Below are 21868 nucleotides of genomic sequence, written 5' to 3' on the forward strand. Positions count from 1 at the left end.
TTTCTCCCTTTTTCTTGTCCCCTTTTTTCTTATCCATTTTTTTCTTCCCTGCCTCTTTCTCCCTTTTTAATTTTTTTCTTCCTCCTCCCCCTTTTTTCATTTTTTTTAAAAAAAAACTTCTGCCTATTTCAGATAATGTTTGAAACCTGATACTATGCAGAAATGATACTCCGGGCTGCCCCATTTTTTCAGCTCTGACTTTGGCAAAGAGAAACAAATAAGGCATTTAATTCCAGTTCTTCTCAAACCTGGGACTGTATCATTACAGCCAGTGACTGGAATACCATTCTGCAGCATTACAGAAAAGCTAAAATAAGAGACACCAGCTTGCCTTTGCTAGCTGAGCTGAGCAGTCTCATGTTGAAGGATGCAAATGAGCATCTTGCTGTTAAAAGGACAAAGAGGTGGTCCTCCACTTTTTCTGTGAGGTGTCCCACAGTTTGTTTGTATTAGCTCTTTAGTTCTTGTGATTCAACTTGCTAACCCAGCAGTACCCCCAAAACCTTTTCAGACATTTTATAAATCTCCGTTGTCTCACTATGTGATCAAAAAAGTATGAAGCCTGGCATGTGTTAGGTGACAGAAGTTTGGATCATGAATAAGGGGCAGAGATGGGAAGAGAAACCACAACCCCTTCAGCAACAGGGAAATATTTACTTGTCTTAAACCACTTTGTGATGTCATGTTCTCGGAAGATGCTTGAAGGGTGTTGGCAAGAGTAGTGGAGTGGTTAAGAAACCTAATTTTGCCATCTTGTGTCTGTGGATAGAAAGATAGTGCTGCTGCTGGTAGAGGAATACATCTGGTCCAGGTAGCTCTGCTGGCAAGCTGCAGAGTGAGATGCAGATTGAGTTCAGGGTGGGAGCCAGACACAAGAGGCTGTGAACTGCCGACCTTTGGGATAACAACACCAGGCTCAGGCAGTGATCAATGAGGGAGACTGTAGCAGCCGGGAATTGCTGCTCTTTTGGATAAGAAAGGAGAAGAAGATAGCAGTGGCAAGGGGTGGATGGACTAAGAGAGGAAGAGACAGACTTGCCTTCGGGTGGACTCTTGAGGTTATAAAACCCAGGGGCTCCTAGGCTGGGGTCCTCCTTGGGGGCACCAGCTCGGGCTGTTTCTGTGTTACTGTGCCCTGAATGAATGGCTCTATGGAACAAGACGTGCCATGGGAAACCTGGGGTTGAAGCGGTGAGGAAACCTGCTCTGGCTGTGGAGTGGGTGTGTGGGGAGCCAAGGGGGACACGTTGGTCACAGGAGCCACCCACGGCAAAGGGGCTTTGACCCAGAAGTGGCAGCTCTGGCCTTGGGATGTGACTGCCAGGGAGTCTGGTGAATGGTCAGACTGGGAAGTTTCCTTAACATGGTTATATCTTTTGTGAGCACCAACTTATATTAATTTCTATGTTTACATTATTTATGTGGCTATTATTAGTTTCTTTCCTTAGTCTTGGATAGGAGTAGTAAACTTCTAGCCATATCATGTAGCAACGCTGTAAAGCTGGTAGCCTCTTCCTCACCTCTTCCTGCTGTTATTCAGAATGAAGAATTGGCTCTGCTCCATCACCTTAGCTACCCGAAAGCCAGCAAGTAGGTTTGGTCCTCCTGCAGCCCTCTCTTAGGAAAGAGTGGACAGCAGCAGCTCTCTCCTCTCTGCCTGCAGAACTGAGAATCTAGGGGTACCACTGCTGACTTTAAAACTGTATGTGGTAAGCCAGCCACACTCCATGACTGGCTGAGCTGGATTGTGGCAGGCTAACCTTTCTGTCCATTCAAACAGTGTCAAAACTGAGAACAGCTGCTTTGGCAGTGCTGTGTGCATTTATTTCTATTTGTATGATATGACATCTTTCTTGAGGTCTTGGTAATGCTGGTAGATTGTATGGGAAGTTCTCATACAGATAAAACTTGGAACCAGAAGCATCAAGTCACCAGAACCAGTCCAAGAGTGTACATGGCCGCAGGCTGAATGGGATGTGCATGTTCTGTCTCCTCCTGATGGCCAGGCATTCCCTAGGGATGCTGTGTGGCTCTTGAGGCTGAGATGCCCTGGGTCTGAGCTCCTGAGCCTGTCAGCTGCCTGACAAAATTGTCAGTGATTTGCTGCCCTCTCTTACTTCCAAGGTCAGGATGCCACTGTCTGAATGTCTTTGCCAGATAGAGGGTGGAGGTGGTCCTGTAGAAAACAAGGTGAGTTGCTGTGTGGATTAGGAGTTCCCAACACCTGTCTACTTTATTCTGTATTAGCCTGAGCCTCTTACACTAGGGGTTGAATGAAAAATCCAGAAGGTAAAGAGGCTTCTGTAAATCAGCTGGTGGAAGAGGTAGGGCTGATGCTTGGATGCCAACATTCATCTTTGCCCTCTCGTAATAATACAATTGCTGAAGTTGTAAACATTTGGGATGAAACCAGAGGGGTTTGTTTGGTTGTTTTTTTAATTATGTAATTGCTTAGTGCTAATTGAACTGGTTGCTTTGTTGTTGCTGTGATATTTTTAAGGTTAAAATACAGAAATTCTGGCATAAACTTCCTCCTTTTGTGCGCAGAAATATTCCAAGGTCATTACATTTTGTTTTAACATGTATGTTTGCTTGCTCTGTTAGTCAGTGTGGCTTTTTGGTTTTGTTTTGTTTTTTAATGTGACTGCCCCACCCAAAATTCCTCAAAGCTTAACAGAGACGTGTAAAGCATATGAAAGTAACGGAGGTTTTCTTGGTGTCCTGGAGAAGGGAATATTAGTGCAGCTTATTTTATCCTATCATTTTGATAAATGCAAGTGAATTCAACCAAGTTGTATCAAATTCATGTCAAAGGTTAAGGAAGTCCAGCCCAATCATTTCCATTCAACAAACAGTAATTTCTGAAAGGATGTGTTAAACAGTTTTAAATGTTTATGGTACCAGGAACTACCATCTATGTTATTTTTCATGCTACAGTGTTTTTGAAAAAATCATCTGGTAAGGTACTCTTCCATTTAAACCGGTATTATCTTCTTGGAACAGCTGTTACTTTGCAAAATGATATTTTACTGGATTGTTTTGTTGTGTACCCCTAGGTGACCTTAACATGTACCTTAATCATTATAATTAGTGCTCAGAGCTTTGGGTTTATCTAATGGCTGCCCTCATAAAATTAATGAGGAATTGTCTAGAAGTCAAAAGTTTGGAAAATCTTGCCAACCTTCTATATTGCTTTTCATGTTTCATGTTTGTTTTCCAGTGTGTTCTTGGAGCCTGCACTGTTAGCCCTACATGTAATTCCCATGAACTTGAATGGTTTAGAATTCAGCTATACCCTTGTATCATATGGTCTCTAATAGAACTTGTGGAATATTTTCTTGTCTCTCCTCCAGGCTAAATGACTGGATAGTTTTGGTGGGCATCTCTTATTTATGGAATTCACTTCCGTTCATTAGGGCTGGAAAAGACCTCTCAGATCATCAAGTCCTAGTGTCAACTCAGAGCCACCCCCATGTTCATCATTAAACCATGTCTTCAAGTGTCATATCCATGTGTTTTTCTGTGGATAAGACATTGGAGCACCGTAAGAAATTAGCAATATTGTCTTTTTAAATAATAATCTCTGGAATATTGCTTGTGGTAGGGATATTTCTTAGTTTCATGGATGTTGTGTTTTACTGCATGTGCTTTAATCAGCAAAGAGGTTAGAAAGATGAGGCAGAAACAAAGGGTTTGTTTGGGATTTTTTTAATACGTGCAATCTGAAAAATGTACTATACTAAATAAATGAAATTATTGCAGTGTGCATTTTCTCCCCAGATAATCTGTTGCTGCACATCTAGTAGAAGACCATCTCTATCACTTTTTCTTTTTTTTTTACTTTTTTCTGGGAATGAAATAGGAATAAATATAATGTTAAGTTTTAAGTCTAGTTTGTAGATTCTTAAGATTTTTTTTTCTTCCTTGTTTTTAGTTGAAGCATCTTGTCATAATGGAGATGAAACAATGGAAACAATTGAGGCTGCTGAAGCACTTCTTAATATTGACTCCCCTGACCCTATGTTGGATGAAAAAAGAATGAGTAAGTTTTTTATGAAAATCCAATCTGTATTTGCCAGGTTTATTTGTGAAAGGAGGAGGGATTCACTGCAGCATGGTTGGATGGAATTGGTAAGATTTTTTTTATGGTTTCGAGATAGCCTTTATGTACATAGTTTCTGAGTATCAGAAATCCAGTGCTCTATGCAGTGAAAGGTTTCATTGCCATGCCAGAGTTGAACAGGAAAGGGAAGAGTCAAAAATCAGTGAGGGAACGTGTGAATGAAGTTGGATGGTTTAGATTGCAGTGTTTTGTTTGGTTGATGTTTATGTTGTCAAGATAAAAGAATATACACTTACATTTACAGATTGCCTTAAATATGAATGTGTGATCAACACATAATTGTGTTTTTTGTGAGGTGGGTTCTATTGTAGTACTGCTTCTGCTTGTGTAAAATGTTGTTGGCACATACATTGAATTATAAACTAGTCTTCTCTCACTTGGAAGACTTAAGTGTCGTAGTCTGATTTTTTTCTATGTTTGAATTATTGCTCTAAAGCCAGCTTTTTAAAGTCCTCATGGCTGTGTCCCTTTCCCTTCAGCAACTATGTTTGGTGCAACTGAAGAGGAAGAAATGGTGCCTCCTATCACACACGTGTCAGTCACACTCGATGGGATCCCTGAGGTGGTGGAAGTTCACCAAGCCCCAGACCCTTATGCTGAATCACCAGAGACTCCAGAATTTGAACAGCCAAAGAAGAAAAAAGGTAAGATGCTATTGGAGAACAGCAGTGCAGAGCAGGAGAGTAGTGGGTGGCATGGTCACTTCCCTGTGGGTGTTTGGAGCCCTTCTGGGTGTCAGGCCAAAATAACTGAGTAAGCTCAGCCAGAAATGCAATGAAAGCATTTTCTTCTTGTGTAGTGTGAGCACATGTGCAGGTGCTTAGACTAATGATGTTGTAGAGGTAGCAATGGTGGTTTATCCTACAGGAATCTCTGCTTGTTCCCATCTGTAGTTTCTTCTTGAGAGCAGAATTGCAATATAAGCCATAGAGCTTTTGCGGCTGTGAATCTGGAAGTACTTTCATTAGCTCTTAACTTCAACTGGTCAGTTCAGGATATAGGATGAGAATGGGGAGGGATTTTTAGCTTTTCCTAAATATTATTGATTTTTTTATGCTATAGTAAGTGTTAGTCCCATTTGTAGTAGATTACATTTACATAGTGTAGTGATGTTCCTCTGCACTCAGTGCTGTGCCAAAGAGTCATGAAGTGACGTTAGCCAGACATTCTGCTCCTGTTATCCTGCCCTGCTTCAGTGTAGACCCCATTAGAGGCTCTGAAGCTGGTGTCTGCAGGAAAAGGAAGTCGTGCTGTACATATACATCTTAAATGCTCTTCCAACAAAATAATATAAAAATAAAACTAAGGAGGTTATGTTTCTGGAACTAATCCTAGGGCTCATCCTAGAGCATGAGGACTTTACCAGGTTCCCCTGTGTAATAGCCTTTTAGAACAAGGCTTCTGCTACCCTGCCATACTCCTGTGGAATAGGAGTGTGTTTTTGCTGCTAATTCCAAGTATTGGGAATTGTTATGTGTGAGAGAGGCCTATGAAGATCTTGGGGAAGCCTCCTGAGTGCCATGTGTGTCACAAGGTCTCATAGGGATGGGTGTGGGTCAGGAAGTCTGATTCCCCTGAGAAAGCTGAACTGAAACTGCTGTGGAGCAGAGCTTTACCAGCAGCTGCCCCAAAAGTGCTGCTGGGGAAGCTACTGTGGCTGTGTACACTACTGTGAGATAACCAACCGTAAGAGGATTTTACATTGAGGGGATTTTGTTTGTTCTTTTCTTCCCTTCTTCTTTTTTAATGTTGACTGCTGTGTGGGTCAAAACAAGGAGCTGCTGTCTGCCAGACACTTAACCTCTTTGGTTTGGTGCTTTCATACTATTTCGTGTTGTGCTTCTGCTTACTCCCACTTCTTCCTCCTCCCCGTAGGTTAGAAAACCAGTTGCTTCACAGAAAATGTTTATTTGTTTTAGAAAAAAAAATGCTAGAAAAGTTGCATTAGCTTAGTGTTTCATGAAGTACTAGTTTTCAGTGAACTTGAGGCTTTGTAAAGTGGATGGTATGGTCTGAGTGATGTAGAAGTGTTATTTCAAAATGTCTGGGGATTTGTAAGGCATTGTTGTACAAGAATTGCTGCAAAATGTTACTATGTTTGTAGTGCACTTTAGGATAATGTGCAGTGTGTGGGTGGGATTCTTTTGGGGGTTGGTTGGTTTGTTTGTTTGTTGTAGGGTTTTTTTAAGCACACTCTTTTTCCTTTCCTTTGGTCAGTTTTGAAGCATGGCAAAGGAATGGTGGTCGTTTTGCCTGTCCATATCACTCATGTCTTTATACGGTTTTTATAGATTTTATAGACTTCTGGCATATATAAGCCATTAGCTAAACTTAGAGGGATTCACAGTGCAGAGCATTGCCAGCTAACTGTGCCAGAATGGCACTGCCAGGTAGAGCTGCTCCAAGAGAATGTTCACAGAAGCAATGTGGTGGTTTCACTTCCTTTCCTTTTGCCCTTATTGCTGCAGCAGAAGAGCTGTAGCCACCCATCTGCTCAACTCCAAACCCGTGTTCAGTTATGAATGTCTGAGCACTGAGCTGCTCAGCTGTGGATCAGAGAGACAGGAAAAACAAAGGGATGTCAGCCAAAGAAACTTAGAAATTTGCTATATTAATACCTTCAGTTCTGTGTTTGCTGTGAAGGTTATCTGGCAGCAGGTGGTCACATAAGTTTTGGACATCATGTTTTAGATATATGTCATTTTTTTTTGTTTGTACATACATTATTTCTTTTATCAAAACTCACTGAAAATAGTGCAAGAAAATAGATTAAACATTTTCCGGTGTGGTATAAAATATTTAATCAAGATTAATATTTCACTGCCTAATGTCACCTTAATTTGTAGCATGAATTTCTAACCTGAAGTGTTTTACAGCCATGGAAATAGGAAAGTAAAAATACCAATTGTAAATCCAATTAGCTATCCAAAATTATGGTAAACCCACATTAGGCTTAGTTCTTGCACACTTTTAATCCTTCCTCTTTGTAAAATTCTCTCCTTAAAAGGAATTTAGTGACATACTTTGAAAAATAACAAATTCATGCTCTATTGAAGCAAAGGAGGAAGCATGCTGGTGCTTAATGTGCTTTTAAAAAACATCTTCTTTTAAACAAAGGAAACATATCTGATGTGTCTCTGTTAACTGTTCTTTTGATGGTATCAGTCAGTGCCTGCAGATTATAGCTCACAGTGTAGTCTAAAACTATCCAAATAAAGTATCTCTAGCCCAGATATGCAGCAGTAACAGCAATACATTTCTGTAAACAAGTTTCACATCCTTCACTGGTTTCTAATTTTGGATGGGCTTCTTACAGAGTCCTGAAGTAGTCTAGGCCTGAAGAAAGAGAACTTAGAATTGCTCTTGTAGTCATATTTAGATGTAGTAGCCTAGGTTATCTCTAATCAGAAGTGCATAAATTATATTGGATCAGTACTTAAGTTTCCTGAAGCTGACTGGGAGGAGTTCAGTCTTGACCTAATTGAGCTCTCACCCACTTAATTTCCTTTCAAGAATTGAACTCATTTAGACATAATGTCTAAATTAGTGATATCAAAATAACATTCCCTACTCCTTAATGGCTACATTTACACCTGTTCAAGAGGGGAAATGAGACAACAGAACCTTCCCACAGCTCTAATGGGGAAAGCACTTAGCCAAAGTCACCCTGAGGGACTTCTTGTGTGTTAGAAACTCATCTATGTGTGTGACTTCATCTAGGATATTTTAGGTAAAACAGACATTTCTGCAACCTGCAGTGGTTAGTGGAGAAAAGCTGCTAAAAATGTACTCCAGTTGTTCTTTATCCTTTCATATAATGATACATGAAGAAAACATTGTTGTAGGTTTTCCTCCCTCCTGCCTTCTTTCAAATCAAGGACCACATTACTGGCCAAAACAGTGGGTGTCATTTGTGTCCCATTCTCAGTCATGAATCCTGTCTGGATGAAAGCAAGAAAATGAGAGGACTCCTAATTAGCTTACTCACTGTAGCTCTTACAACTAGCTATCCTATGCCTCTCCTGCCCGGTGCACTGTCAAAAAACCCAAATGATACAAAGATGGACTCAGCAAGACTGCTAATGTCAAAAAGTGAGTGCTTAAGTCGACGTTTCTTATGATTTTTCTCTAGATGCTGGAGGTTGAAGATGAAGGAAATAGCACAGGCTGGCACTGATCTGTTTTGGGGGTTTTTTCAGAGCTAGTGAAAAACCCTCTCTCACTCTGCAGCAGAGCTGTTTCCTTACTAAAACAGCCCCTCAAAACAAAACCAAAACTGGAAAGTTAGAGTGTACAGGATTGCACAGACCTTTTGGTCTTGCCTCTTTAGAACATCAACTCTTTTAAAATGCAATAAATAGAGAAAAAAATTTTTTTAGATTTTTAACTGTGGCGGTATTCTATCTGAACTAGAAATATCTTTCTCAGAGTCTTGTGCATGCTTAGACTATTCTTCCTCTCAAAAGATTATAGATAACAATATAGGTAATGTCAGTGTAGTAATGGGTCACTGCAAAACCTGGTAAGATAAATTCTTATTTCATAAGAAAGTTCTGAAGGTTTCTGATTAATCACATAATCTGTATAAGCTGCCATTGCAGGGAATGAGAACTAATAGAAGAATAGGTTTAAGGATTTATATTGAAAAATATTTCAGCATGAGTTAGCTTTTTTGTTCCCTTCTGTGTCGGTAGGTGATTTCTCAACATTTTCAAATGAATGTTATTCATTTTTATAATGAGTTTTAAGTAGCTTCTTTCTTTTAGTCTTTTTCACCAGAGAGCCACCATGCTTGTGATTTTAAAAACTGGAATTTTTTTCAGAGCCTTTTCCTGGTTCTTCAGATCTTCATAAACAAGTTACTTCCCTTTACCTACAGCCACTGTAAAAATAGTGTAAAATACAATAGGACTGAAAAAAGTGTTTGTTTCAGATGACAGTGTAGTTTGCTGATGTCGGTGTACACTTGCAATAGATTAAACAAGGAGACAAGCTAGTTTTGTCCCTAGCTTCCATTTTGGCAATGAGTGAACTTGATAGTAGTTTGTATTTTATCTAGCTTTTCCTGTTTAAGCCCTTGCACATCGTTTATAGCTTACTTTTCTCATCTTGTCTGTTTCAAGTGCTCTTAAGAGTACCTAAATAGCTGCAGAAATTTCCAATGTACATGGACTTCAAGAAAGTGTAGTCTTTTTTTAGAAGTACAGTAACAGCATAAGAGGTTCATCCTGCCATAGAAAAAGAAGTTCAGCACAGAAGTAAGTTCCTAACTTACTAGAAAATGAATCTCTTTTGAATTGGAGAAACAAGTCTCTTCTCTTTTTGGGTCCTTTTTTATTCTTTCTTTTTTTATTCCTTAAGCTGCAGTTGACTTACTGGTGATTTATTTCAGGGAAGAAACCAAAACCATCTCGTTCTGAGTCCCCTACTACAACTCCAAACATATCAGTGAAAAAGAAAAACAAAGATGGAAAGGGTAAGTTTAAATAGTTGTCACCAAAATTTTTAGGAGAACATTGTTTCTGAGTGATCTGTAAAAAGAAAGAATTCACCAGTTCACTTGTGATGTAAACATAGGTCTTATGTTCAGGGGTGGTTAACATCTCAAGGCAAGGAAAAGATGAGCACATGAGTTTCCTTGGTGAAATACTCAGTTCCTTGGGAGAATAATGTATTTGTCACTCTAGTTGCAAGGGTTTTTGGAAACTCTTCAACATCCCTGCAGAGTTTGCTGTGTTTTGAGTCAAGTCTTGGGGAGTGCTTTGCATTATATTAATGCTTCTTAGGCTGTGGTTATTTTGACAGATGATCTTTGAAAATGTGTTCCATCTGTATGTGTCTAATTCTGCATGGGGCTAACCCAGGCTGCCAGTTGGCAGCAGGAAGTACCAAGTCCTGAATTTTGGAAAAAGTTCTAGCACAGCCTGAACACTTGGGCAGAAACCTTGGGGGTTTGATACTTCCATTCGTTCTGTTTTTAAAAGGTAGCAATAAAAATAAATGCCACATAACTAATACAATAAATCATTTGCTCAGCCTGAACTGTTCAGTAATGCTTGTGAGCTTTGTCATCAACTGGGTTGCTTTGCTGTGGGGTCCAACACTGCAGCCATGCTCAGGCTGGTGTTTGAAGGGAAGGCTGATTCCCAGCCCCAGTGAGCTGTGCTGCACTCAGTGGGAGCTGGAAATGAGCCTCCCCTGTGTCACAAGTGGCTGCTGGTACACCTGGGCACAAATGTGCTTGCATGCATGCAGTACTTGCCAGGACAGCAACCTAGCCAGTCCTGGACATTGGTGGCAAAGGAATGTCACATTCTTGAGGTCAGAAAAATCTCTACTCTGACAAATAAGTATGTTGAGGTTTTTCTTTTGTAGAGGCATTTTCTGCAATAACAGGAAGAAAATAACAAGAAGAAAAACCTGTTGGCAATCAATAAGTATTTTACATGTTAATGCCATCAATTTTAAGTATGGATTGTTGCCTTTTTTTATTAAAACCTGATTTTTATGTAAAAATGAAAGGAGTATCAGAGGACATCCAAATGATGCTCCAAATGAAATTATAGAAAATATAGAAGCAGCTAGCCACAAAATTAAAAGACCAAACAGTCTAATAGTTCTGTTGATGATAGCAAGGATACTCCATAACTCACATTTGTCCATTGTTACAAAATTACTAATTCTGAAGGGAATAAAATGGAGCATGTTGCCTGAAACCACTGCTTGTTATGAAAACCATTTGTTTTGCATTTTTAGGAACACAGAATTGAAGTAAAAAACGTAGTAATATGACCATTCGTGGCAGGGAAGCAGCTAGAAAATCACAAGAGTTGCTCATCTGTTACCTAGGAGGAACTTGTATGCTAAAATTACAAGCTCTCCATTACATGACACAATGCATAGAGAAAACTGAATTTTCCACATATTTCTTGTTCTGCTGTGACTCAGAGGAGGTTAAATATTCTGCCTCTAAGTAAAGCAAACCTGTTTTTTGCAGCGATTTTTAGTGGCTAAGCAGATTTTGAGGTTGCCTTGCTGCAGCTGAGCATTTTTAGTCTAGACTACAACAAAAGCAGCGTGGAGTAGGTGGTAAATGGCTGGGAATGCTCTCACTGCTGTCTGACATTGTGTCTTGCCTAAGCAGTCTGTCTTTGCCTTTGCAGTATCTGAGGGCCAGGAGGCTGGTTTATGTAAGCTTGGAGACATTCGTTGCAAAGGCAGTGTTTTTTCTCTAGGGATGCTCATTTTTCAAGCTTCTACCTGCTGAAGGAACTGATAACATTTTTGTATTGGCAGTGCTGATGACTTTGATGAATATTTGCTAAATATAGTTTATAATATAATATTACGGGATTTTCAGTTTTTAAGAGACTTGTTCTTGAAAAAAAGTTCAGTCTGATGGTTGTTGAAGTTGAAAAAATCTGCTGGGCTAAATTGAAGCCGTGAAAAGAGATCCTATCACCTTCTGATCTGCTGGGCATCATTTTTTGTGAAACTTCAGCACATGCTATCCTTGCTGTTTTTGCACAGCTACTTGTGGGAGGTGATACAAGACGTTTTTTCATGCTTTCTCAAACTAACGACTAAGAAGCTTATGTGCAGATTCCCAAAAGAACATCAAACACCAAAAGCCTTTAAAAAAAAGCAGGGAAAAGGGTGCCATTAGTTGTATGAGTTTAGACTCCTTAAATGTGGTTTTGGAAAAAAATGTGAATTTTGTGCTAGTTTTAAGTCTTCACAATCTGTGATTTTAATACTCTTTCTTTGTATGTGGTAAACACTGAACAGATGTGACGGATTTCCATATAGAAGTGTTTGTCCCCGCTTGTTTGTAAAATGAAATTTGAATGTTGTCTACCACCAAGCACAAGCACTCACTGGATTAAAAAAATTACCTTTTTCTGTACTTTGTTGTTGAAGGTTTGCCTACCTCAGCATGTATCACTGATTGCCCCACATAAATCTCATTGTTAAAGGCAAGGATTTTGTTTAGCCTTTTAAAGGATTATAACACTCACCTCGATTCAGCAAAGCATTTAAGCAACAGCTTAATTTCCAGCGTTTTTAGGGGATAGAACTGAACATGTTCATTTCCAAGGTAAAGCAAGTGACTGCTTCTGTAACTGGATTAGGCAAGAGGGAAATGGGCATATGGGTGTCTAATGCTGTCTGATGTTGGTGGTCTGTAACGGAGGTTACAGAGTGGCTGCGATATTTGGACACCTAGATTTTGATAGCTCACAATATTATAATAACTTCCCTTCCCATGCCCTTCCATCACCATTTCCTGGTCTTGATGATATATTATAATGTATTTTTTAAAGATACCAGCTTCTTAATTTTAAGATTATTTGCATCATTAATAAAATATGGCCAAGTAACTTATTTTTCTTTTTTTTTCTTTTTGTTTTGTTTTTGTTTCTGAAATACTTTTATTCTAGGAAATACAATTTATCTCTGGGAGTTCTTACTAGCACTGCTCCAGGACAAAGCTACATGTCCTAAGTATATCAAATGGACTCAAAGAGAGAAGGGCATTTTCAAACTGGTAGATTCCAAAGCTGTGTCCAGGTTGTGGGGAAAGCACAAAAACAAACCCGACATGAATTATGAAACAATGGGTAGAGCTCTCAGGTATGTGCACTTTTAATATAGACTGTTTTTGTTGCCTTAGTGTTTGTGTACATTAAATTCCTCATCTAATCTGAATAACAGAAAAATCTAATAGTCTATTAGTTTGGGAAATGAAAACGTTATTTCATCAAAATAAATTAGCTGACTAAAAGTAACTGTCACTAACCTCAGTTCCAAGTCAGTCACTTTCAGTTCAGCATAGACATTTTTCAGTATTGCTGCAAAACTGCATCTTCACAGTCAGACACAGACTAAGTAAGAGACTGAAGATTTCAAGTGGGGCAAACCTTTTACATAAAATTTGAACCTCTCTTAAGAAAAACCTCACCAACATTCATGTGTATTCATTAAATTATTTCTACTTGTTGCACATGATTCCATCTCCAGTGGAGAATACAGTTTTAGAATTCGGTTTCAATTCTCTGAATTTGTGTGTACAGACAGTTCTAAAACAGAATCGAGTGCCACTGCCTGTCAGGCTAGATGCTTTCTCCTATATAAAAAGCTGTGCAAAATAAGTAGACAACCATGGACCTTCAGTCTTACCAGCTGATTCATGATAGCCAACTGAGCCACATACAGTTCTTTTCATTTCCCCTCACCTTGGTGTGTGTAATATCAAGCCATCCTACTAATTTGTAAATATAACAGAAAGAGTGGCCTCCTGTCGTGTTCCCTTTGCTTCGTTGTAGCTAAAATGTCTGCCTGTGCTCACTGGTGAATAAACATGAGTTCAGATAACTGAAAGAACTGAAGGAGTCAAAAGGAGAATTGAAAGTTTCGTATGACTTTTTACAAAGTGTGAGTTGATAGCAGATCTGCCAAGTCATGGAGTTCTTCTCTTTCTCCTCAGAAATATCTAAGTTGGAAGTTAAAAGGTGCATGAAAAACCAATAAAAAAAAAGGTCATTTGAGGAAAAAAGTATACTATTAGATGGGCCACTTCTTATAATGAAAAAACTAGACACATAAAAGTTTTTTTACTTGCTGGTGCTGTGTTTATTTTCTGTGAGTTTTGTTGCTTTGTTTTGTTTCTGGCAAAAAACCTGTGTAACTTGATGTTGGGTGCACTTTAAACAGATACTATTACCAAAGAGGAATCCTTGCTAAAGTAGAAGGTCAGCGCCTGGTTTATCAATTTAAAGACATGCCAAAAGATCTCATCTATATTGATGATGAAGATGCGAGCCCTAGCACTGAATCATCAGATTCAACTCTGCTCTCACCTGCTGTGGCCAACAGAAACCAATCAAGCAGAACTAGAGCATCTGCAAACACAGGAACAAAGGGAGGATCAGCCTCAGTGGTGAAAACAGGAAACTCAAAGCCTGCTAAGCTGAAGGAGCAAGTGGAAGTTGTACAGCAGCAGACACCTGGCTTGACTTCAGAAGTTTTGAGGACAATGCAATCTCCACAGCCAGTACAACCCACTCAGCTTTTTCGGACAGTTCATGTAATGCAGCCATTGCAGCCCCTCACAGAAGGACAAGCAGCTGTAACCAGTAATGTTCCAGAGGAATCATTAAATTCCTCAGTTCAGAATATAAGGTAAGAAAATGTACAGAAGATAAATATTTGAATAATAATAAATTCACTGGATGATGGCTAGATAGACTTGATTCTTGGTTTTGCTTCCAAGAAATGCTAGTCTTCCAGAAATTATGTCTTTGTAGCTCATCCTCATAATTTAGAGTTATTACAGCATACTGTGACAGCTACACACAAAACTGTACTGCCCATGGTGGAGGTAAGCTCATCTTTTCCATGGTGTTAGGCCTAATGCAGATCATTTAGAATGGAAAAATATACAACTTCTCTTTAAAATTGATATTGTCAGTTCTGTCCTACTGCAGAAGCTGTGTTTTCATGTCTGCTTTTACACTGGTGTCTTTGCTTTTGAATTACATATGGTGGGTCTTCATGATACCTTCAAAATGATTTTCCTTCTTGCTTCTTAATTTTTCTTTGTAAGAATTTTTTGTCATCTTTTGCATCTTTTGTACTGTCCCTAGTTACAATGAAAAGCTCCACATTACCCGCTCTAGCATTTTGCTGCTGTTACAAGAAGAAATTCTTCTGATTGGAGGGAACAATTAACAGAATAATCCTTTGGGAGCTGTCCATCTGCAGACATTTGGGAGACAGTCATGCTTTCATGCCTAAATTTGTGAGCCAACTGGCTAACACTACACTGCACTTAAACATCATGACTGTTTTGCACCTAGCCCTGAGCAGGGGTAGCAGGAGTAGCAGGATTTACTTGTAAAAATGGACAAGGGCAATATAGTAAAAGGAAAGCAGTACAGACATAATTGAGGGCAGCAGAACAGTAATACCAAACATGAATGAGGGAAAGTTCAGCAATTTGCCAAGTTAAATCACTCTAGGCTAGACCTACACTAGCTTATGGATCACAAACATATCAGTAGTATAGACGGCCTAAGGAATGGTAACAACAAACAGAAGTATCTGTAAGACCTAAAGCAGGCAGGAGTCCAACCTAACTTTTGGAGAACTATTCAGTCACATTATGGCATCCAATTATTGCATTGCAGTATTTCCCAGTCAGACCTTGGGTAATAAACTAAGAGAAAAAATAGTAGAGATGATACATGTGTGAAGTTCAAATTAAAAAGAAGCCTTAAATCCTTGGAGTTTTGTATTACATTGGTTAACATCCATTGTTTTTAACCAGAACATTATTCCATGAAGTTTCTAACTATACTTAGACAAGATGACAAAGTGAAGGAGTTAAAAAAGAAGCATCAAACCTTTTCAGAATGGTAGAGAAGTACTGCTGATTAAGAAAGTTTATACTGAAGGGTATGAACAGTTAGAGTGAAAATAAAAACTACAGTCCAGACTTTCTTGGTGTGCTTTTAACCAGGTTGGGACAAGCTGCAAAATAGGTGCTGATGAGTCCTGTGCAATAGACACTGCCCATTTCAGGCTCTCAAAATACAATTTATAACAGCTATATTTCTGCTCAGCTTCAAAGGACAAGTTTCAGATAGTTATTTGAGGTAGAATGACACACTGAACATTTTTCAGGGTGTGTGTTCTAGGTCTTGTTTTATATTATAAGGCTGAAACAGAAGTTTGTTCAGACAGGTGTAAATCCTGGGCAGATGAATGTGTTTGGGTACACATTCTGAATTGCTGCAGCAGGGCTTCTGTAAGGGTTGAAATGAATGGTCTGCATGATTTGAAAATGCACAACAGGTATGACTGTCATTGTGCCATTGTAGACTAAGAATTGACAAACATTCTGATGTATGCACACTCTTTGGGGTTGTGGTTTGAGTCACTTTATAGTGTGGGAAGCATGAGGACAAATAGCAGCTTTGGTGACCGGTTGCTGTTCAGTGGCTGGGACATGTAAATAGTCAAGATCTTTTGGGCAAAACAGCAGCCAGGATCTGGTAATGATCTTCAAAAGGTTTTCTGATGTTTGCTGGTTAATGGTTGGGCTCTGCCTTGAAGCATGCACATCTTGAACCCATATAATTTGTCTTACACAATTTAGTTTTAAAGTTTTACTCATGTAAATGTTCATCCCTCTTCTTCATGGAAATAAATGTTTTCCCCTCTGCAACAATTTGCTTCTGTTCTGTTGTGAGAAGAAAAACATAATAAAGAAAATATTGAGCATCTTTGAGATCAAAGCAATTAGTTTCCTAACACTTAACTATAGCCTTCAGAGACTGAACGTGCATCTTCTCTGCTAAGGGACTTGGTAAAAGAATTATATTTGAAGATTGTTGTGAAGTGCATGTGTTATCATCCCTGACCTGCACTAGGCAGCACTGCCTGGTACAGATCACTCCCAAAGCATCACAGGGAGAGTGTTGCAGCCCAAGGCTCAAGTTCCCCAAGGCCTTTTGGCATTTCTCAAAGGAATGGGCCTGTCGTTGTAAATCTGTGGTTGGCTCTTCATGGGACAGGCAGTGACTTCTTTTACAGCTGCACGAAGCTCATGTCTTACTCTGAAGTGGAAAGGTCTTGGCTTTTGGATGGCTTTTGATGTGCTTTTTGGACAAGTTTTGGTGCCGCTCTATGAAAGGGAGACAAGAAGTATTACTTACAAAGGATAAAAGTCTCTTCAGCCCCAGTGCTCAAACAGAAAGGCTGTGATGTGCTAACTGAGGCTTGGGAAACAGGGCAGGAGCAAGGTCAGGTCAAGCAAACTGGATTTTGCTGACTGAGGAAAACATCTAGTATCCCCAGTGGGAATATTTGGAATTGTAAATGCACTGCTGTTCTGCAGGTCTAACTGTTCTAGCTCAGTGTATGCAGGCATAGTAACTGCAGACTCCAGTCATGCAACAGATAGCTGAGTTTGGTACCACATGTTTCCAGTGAGAAGTCAAAACTCAGAAATGCTCTCTCTAGATGAGCATTTTATTGCTTACTTTTTCCAATGAGGCAGCTTTTTTTTTTTTTTTTTTTTTTTTTTTTTTTTTTTTTTTTTTAAGGAAGAAAAAGTTTATTTGATTTTTGTGCTTGTAAAATTATTCTGTTTAAACCAGAATAACTGACACAGGTTAACCAGAATACCTGGATTATTTGAGTAATTGTGTTTTGTCTTGGAATTAGGAGGCACTGGCTGAGATTCAGCTCTGTGTACAATGCTCATTGTGAGCATTAAAGGGCATTTTTTCTGTTGCTGCAGAAAGTGCATATCTCCTCTATCTCCTGTTGGGCTAGTGACTTACCTTGTTTAGGGCATCCTACAGGGCTGGAAGGTGCCTGTGTTTGGATAAATAAATTTCTCCCTTGAATGATGAGGACTACAGATAAAGAGAGATGCATTTTCATTTACCTTTAATTCAGAGTACTCGTGATTTAAGATGGAGTGAAAAGAGATTCTTATGTTACTTACAGTTCAGAGAATATCATATATGGAGCAACTTTAAGTTGTATGGCTTTCTCTGTTATTGGCTGTATGGGACTTGGCTGAACCTTCTAGCTGGCAGCTCTGTACACCAAGAAACTTGCAATTAGCTGACTTCTGACAGACCCTGTGCAATGTTTTAGCATTAATCTGTTTCTGTCAAAATTCAGCTTACTGTTTCTTTTCTGTACTTGCAAGTTTTCATTGTGACAGCTCGGACAGAGCACATTAGAAGACCAGAATCCTGACTCAGTTCTGTATCTGGGGAAAGCTAATACAGACCACAGAGGACCAATGGGATATGCTGTGTTCACTTCTGAATGAGAGAACCTTGACATGATGAATCAGCCACAGTTTTCCTCTTGCAAGGTAGAAAATTACTTCTGAAGGTGACACAAGCATGGATTGCAGCCACAGGATCCTGATCCAAGAGGAGGAAGAAGTAACTGATCATGAATCGTGTTTTTTTCAGGGCATGAGCATTCTGTGTTAGAAAAAGAATTTGCCAACACTGTGTATCGGTCCCAGTAAGCAGAGTCAATTGCCTTTGAAGGTCACTTGTACCTAAGCAAACACATGCTTTCTGCTCTTGTTCCATAATCTATTTCTGTGTCCAGGCTGTGATGCTTTGGTGGTCTGACTGCAGTAATGCTGATGCTGAAAAAAAAATAATTGTCTAGCAGGAGTTTATCAACTCTGAAAATGTGGTAACAGCTGCTATTTCAAATGAAGTGTCCTCAACTCATACCTTATATAGACATTGTCTTGTGTAAGTTGCACAGTGAACATCACCATTATTTTCTGTAATCATCCTTCACACCGTATCTCTATTGGCTTTGCTTGAGCTCACATAACCCCACAGACACAGAGAACCAGTCTGGCACTGTCCTACTGAGACTTTGCAATGACCATCTGCTTTCAGTCCCTTTTTCTTGAATAAGATCAAGAGTCCCATCTGCGTGACGTCAGCTAGTGTTGTGGCCCATCACTCCTGTGCCATTTCTATAGGTCTCCTGAATAAAAAACACCATGGGTGTAAGTCTTGGGTAAAGGGCTCTCTAGGTGTCCCTGGGACTTAATGGGGAATATGGGCAAAAGAGGACCATGGCAGCTGAAGACTTGCAGATAATCAGAAACAACTTCTGAAGACCTTCCTTTGACTGGCCACCATCAGTGCACATGTTTTGCTTCTGTCAGTGCTCTAAAGGCAGGCCTGCAGTTTTAAAAGCTCTCCAGCACACTGACTAGTAGATAGTGTTGGATCTGGTTCACTGCTGCCATAGCCTTCCCCAAAGGAAGGGAAATGGGACTGTTACAAAGAGCTCATCCCTTAAGTGTAATCTCTTAAGTGAAGGCTTGACTGCAATCCAGGTTTCAGATTGGTGAGAATAATGTCCTTCCTGAGGGAGGTGCTGGTCATAAATAGGCTGATGTGCTCACAGTGGGCTTCTGCTAGGAACTGTGATATAGCTTACAACAGGCTGTGTGTCTCAGAACACATTTTCAATATGGACAACTTCTATTACAGCAAAGATTTTGGTTATAACCAATCATTTTGATTTTCATCTAGCTGAAGAAGACCTTTTCTTAAGCCCGCTTCTGATTTAATTTCTAAGATATGCAAGAAGGTAGTTGCTTATTGACAGAAAGTACTACAGTGTCACCTAATCATATTAATTTTGTTTCTGCACAATAAGAAGATATCTATAGGAACTCTCCTTCCATGCTTTGGCACTGCTGAAAGAGGTGGAGGTTCTGCAGCTCTGTTAGTAGCAAAGTTCCTGAGTTTCAATTCAGGTGCAGTTTTGAAAAATTCTGGAAAGAAGACTGTTAGACTTTGTGGTTCAGTGAAAAGGACACCTTGAGAATTGAGTCCTCCTCTGCCTCTGTTCTCTCTTACCTCTGTCTATTTCTTAATATTGCTTTGTTTCACTTTATTATTGTGCTGTGAAATGCTTGGTTTACCTTCGCTTGCAGTTTCAGTATTTTTGGTATCTTCTCCATATCATAAATTTCACATAAATTACTGTAAATAAACTTGTTTTTCTTCCCTGTCACTATTTACCTCTTGATGAGCTAATAAGATATTGCACAATTCTAGGCCATTAAGAGTAAGAAAATGGCCCAAGGAATAGATGGGAATTTTCTGCCAAGCTAAAATTATTTCAGAATTTTTGTCATTTTTTTCTCAGTTGTAATCAGATTGTTTTATGGCAGCATTTCCTTTCAGTCACTGTTGTTGCTCAATGTTCTTGTTCTTTTTGAAACCTCAGCAGCAGCTTTAAAAGTAATCACCCAAAAGATCTGTACCTTAGAGAAAAAAGGCTGTTAGCAAAATGCAGTGAAATTCAGAAACATGGCAAAATGCAGACTTAAAAGCACCCAAAATAGCGTAGCCCAGTGTTAATAAATCACCTTAATTATTGTGTACTTCTTTTTTGTAAAACAGACAAAATGATTAACCAAGCTGTAACTTTTCTAGTTGTATTTGAGGCAAATTGTTTAGTTAGTAATCAGCTTTAACAGTTAAGGCAAATGTCTTGTTTGGCCGCCATTAGCATAAATAAATATTTATGGTGTGCTTGTACAGACACCTGCTGCATGCTTCCCTTGCAGCAAGTTCACACTGTGTGTGTATGCATATATGTGTATGTACAGGTTGATATATGTGTATCTCATATATTTGAATCTTGGCTGATGGAGAAGACAACCATCTGGAGTAAACCTCAGGCATGGGACTGCCTTTCAAGAGAAATAAAATGGCTTAAGATTAATATGCAGATACTAATTAGAGTGTGCTGAGGCAAATGGTCTAGTTTTGTCTCTCAGAGCTGTTGCTCCTAGTGCTTTGCAGATACCTACATTGATTAGATGCAGTTCACACATTTTGAGTTTATCCTTTAAAGCCACTTGGCAGCTGGCAGGTTTTATTTTTACAAAACTACTACAGAACAAGGAAGTAGCTTCAGGGTAATGCTTGGAGGGCATTACCAGCACCGGCTAGCGGCTTCAACCCCTGCTTTCAAAATTGTAGCTATTGAGTTGTTCTTAATCCCTCAAACTCAGGTGAGTTTCTTCATGAATTAAAGAACCGACTTGGTACCTATTCTGATATTTTGATGCTTTTCTAATGGCAAATGTCAGTTATCTCTCCTTCATAGCTGTTCTACTTGCATTGTTGGTCTCTGTAGACTTTCCTGGGTTGAGCTGTACTTATCTGATATTTTGATTTTTTTACAAGTTTATTTAACTGTAGGTAGTTTACTTTTTTGTCTTTATTTTTTTAAAGAACCTAGTGGATGCCCTCATCCTGTTGCTGCTTCTGACACAGGCATTAGTAACTTTTCTGTCAAGGTCCCAGAGGAATTCCTGGGGGAAAAAATAGTTAGCACTGATAACCCTTAGGAGACTTGGTATGATCCTTGGTACTGTCATTCTGAGCCTTGCACTTTGGGCTTGGTTGTTGGTATTTGCTGTGCCAGCACAAAGTTCTCCAGAAGTTTGAAAGAAAGAAGCAATCATTTTAGCTGGTGCTTCACCTTCAACCAGTTCCATTTCTATGAACTTCTTCCTTGGGATTTCTTGGCAAGGGGTTGAATTTGGTTTGCTGTAGCAGCATTGCTGGGCACTGCAACTGTCTTTCTTGGGAAGAAGAGAAAGCTACAGATGGAAATTTTGTTTCTTGTATTACCAAGCCATATGGAGGCAGGGGAAAAGATGAAAAGATTGCATGAAGCAGGAACTGGCAGCTTGAGAACGCTCAAGGAAGCACCCACGTGCTCTGACCCTGATACCAGGAGGGTTACTGGGTCTGCTCTTGCTAGAGTAGTCTTTGGAGCTCAGCTAGAGGCCTTTCCCAGAGGACTGCACTGAGTTGTACATGAGAAATCCTCTACATATATTCCTGCACTTGTCTCTGCTGCAGCGCTAAGAAAGGGGGAATGCAGCTCCCTGTGCGGTTGGACTATGGCCAGCAGCAGCATCTGCATCCACATTGTCCCATAGCTTCAGCACCACCTAAGTCTTGCTTTGGTAAGCTTTTTGTTGCAACTGCGGTAGCCAGAGTATGGTTTTAAATTGAAGTTTTGAATATGCTGAATTGGATTGGAGTGGTCAGTGGCTAAATGCTGACATGTAGACTTTCACAGAGCTGTGGAAAGTAAATCCTGTATGGGTAGAAGGACTGTAGAATGGAGGACATTCCACAGTTGATGTAT

General features: G+C 39.5%; 1 protein-coding gene across 5 annotated transcripts in view; it reads left to right on the forward strand.

Annotated features, from left to right (window-relative positions):
• The window catches only part of ELF1 (E74 like ETS transcription factor 1), an 87800-nt gene that overhangs the window by 63034 nt on the left and 2898 nt on the right, over positions 1-21868 (forward strand). For all 5 annotated transcript variants that reach the window (XM_066313353.1, XM_066313357.1, XM_066313354.1 and 2 more), the window contains 5 exons: positions 3935-4042; positions 4603-4767; positions 9516-9599; positions 12565-12757; positions 13838-14305. In XM_066313353.1, coding sequence (XP_066169450.1) covers positions 3935-4042; positions 4603-4767; positions 9516-9599; positions 12565-12757; positions 13838-14305 — 1018 coding nt within the window. The remainder of the gene's footprint in view (positions 1-3934; positions 4043-4602; positions 4768-9515; positions 9600-12564; positions 12758-13837; positions 14306-21868) is intronic.

The sequence above is a fragment of the Sylvia atricapilla genome, chromosome 2, assembly GCF_009819655.1.
Source record: "Sylvia atricapilla isolate bSylAtr1 chromosome 2, bSylAtr1.pri, whole genome shotgun sequence".
NCBI lineage: Eukaryota > Metazoa > Chordata > Aves > Passeriformes > Sylviidae > Sylvia > Sylvia atricapilla.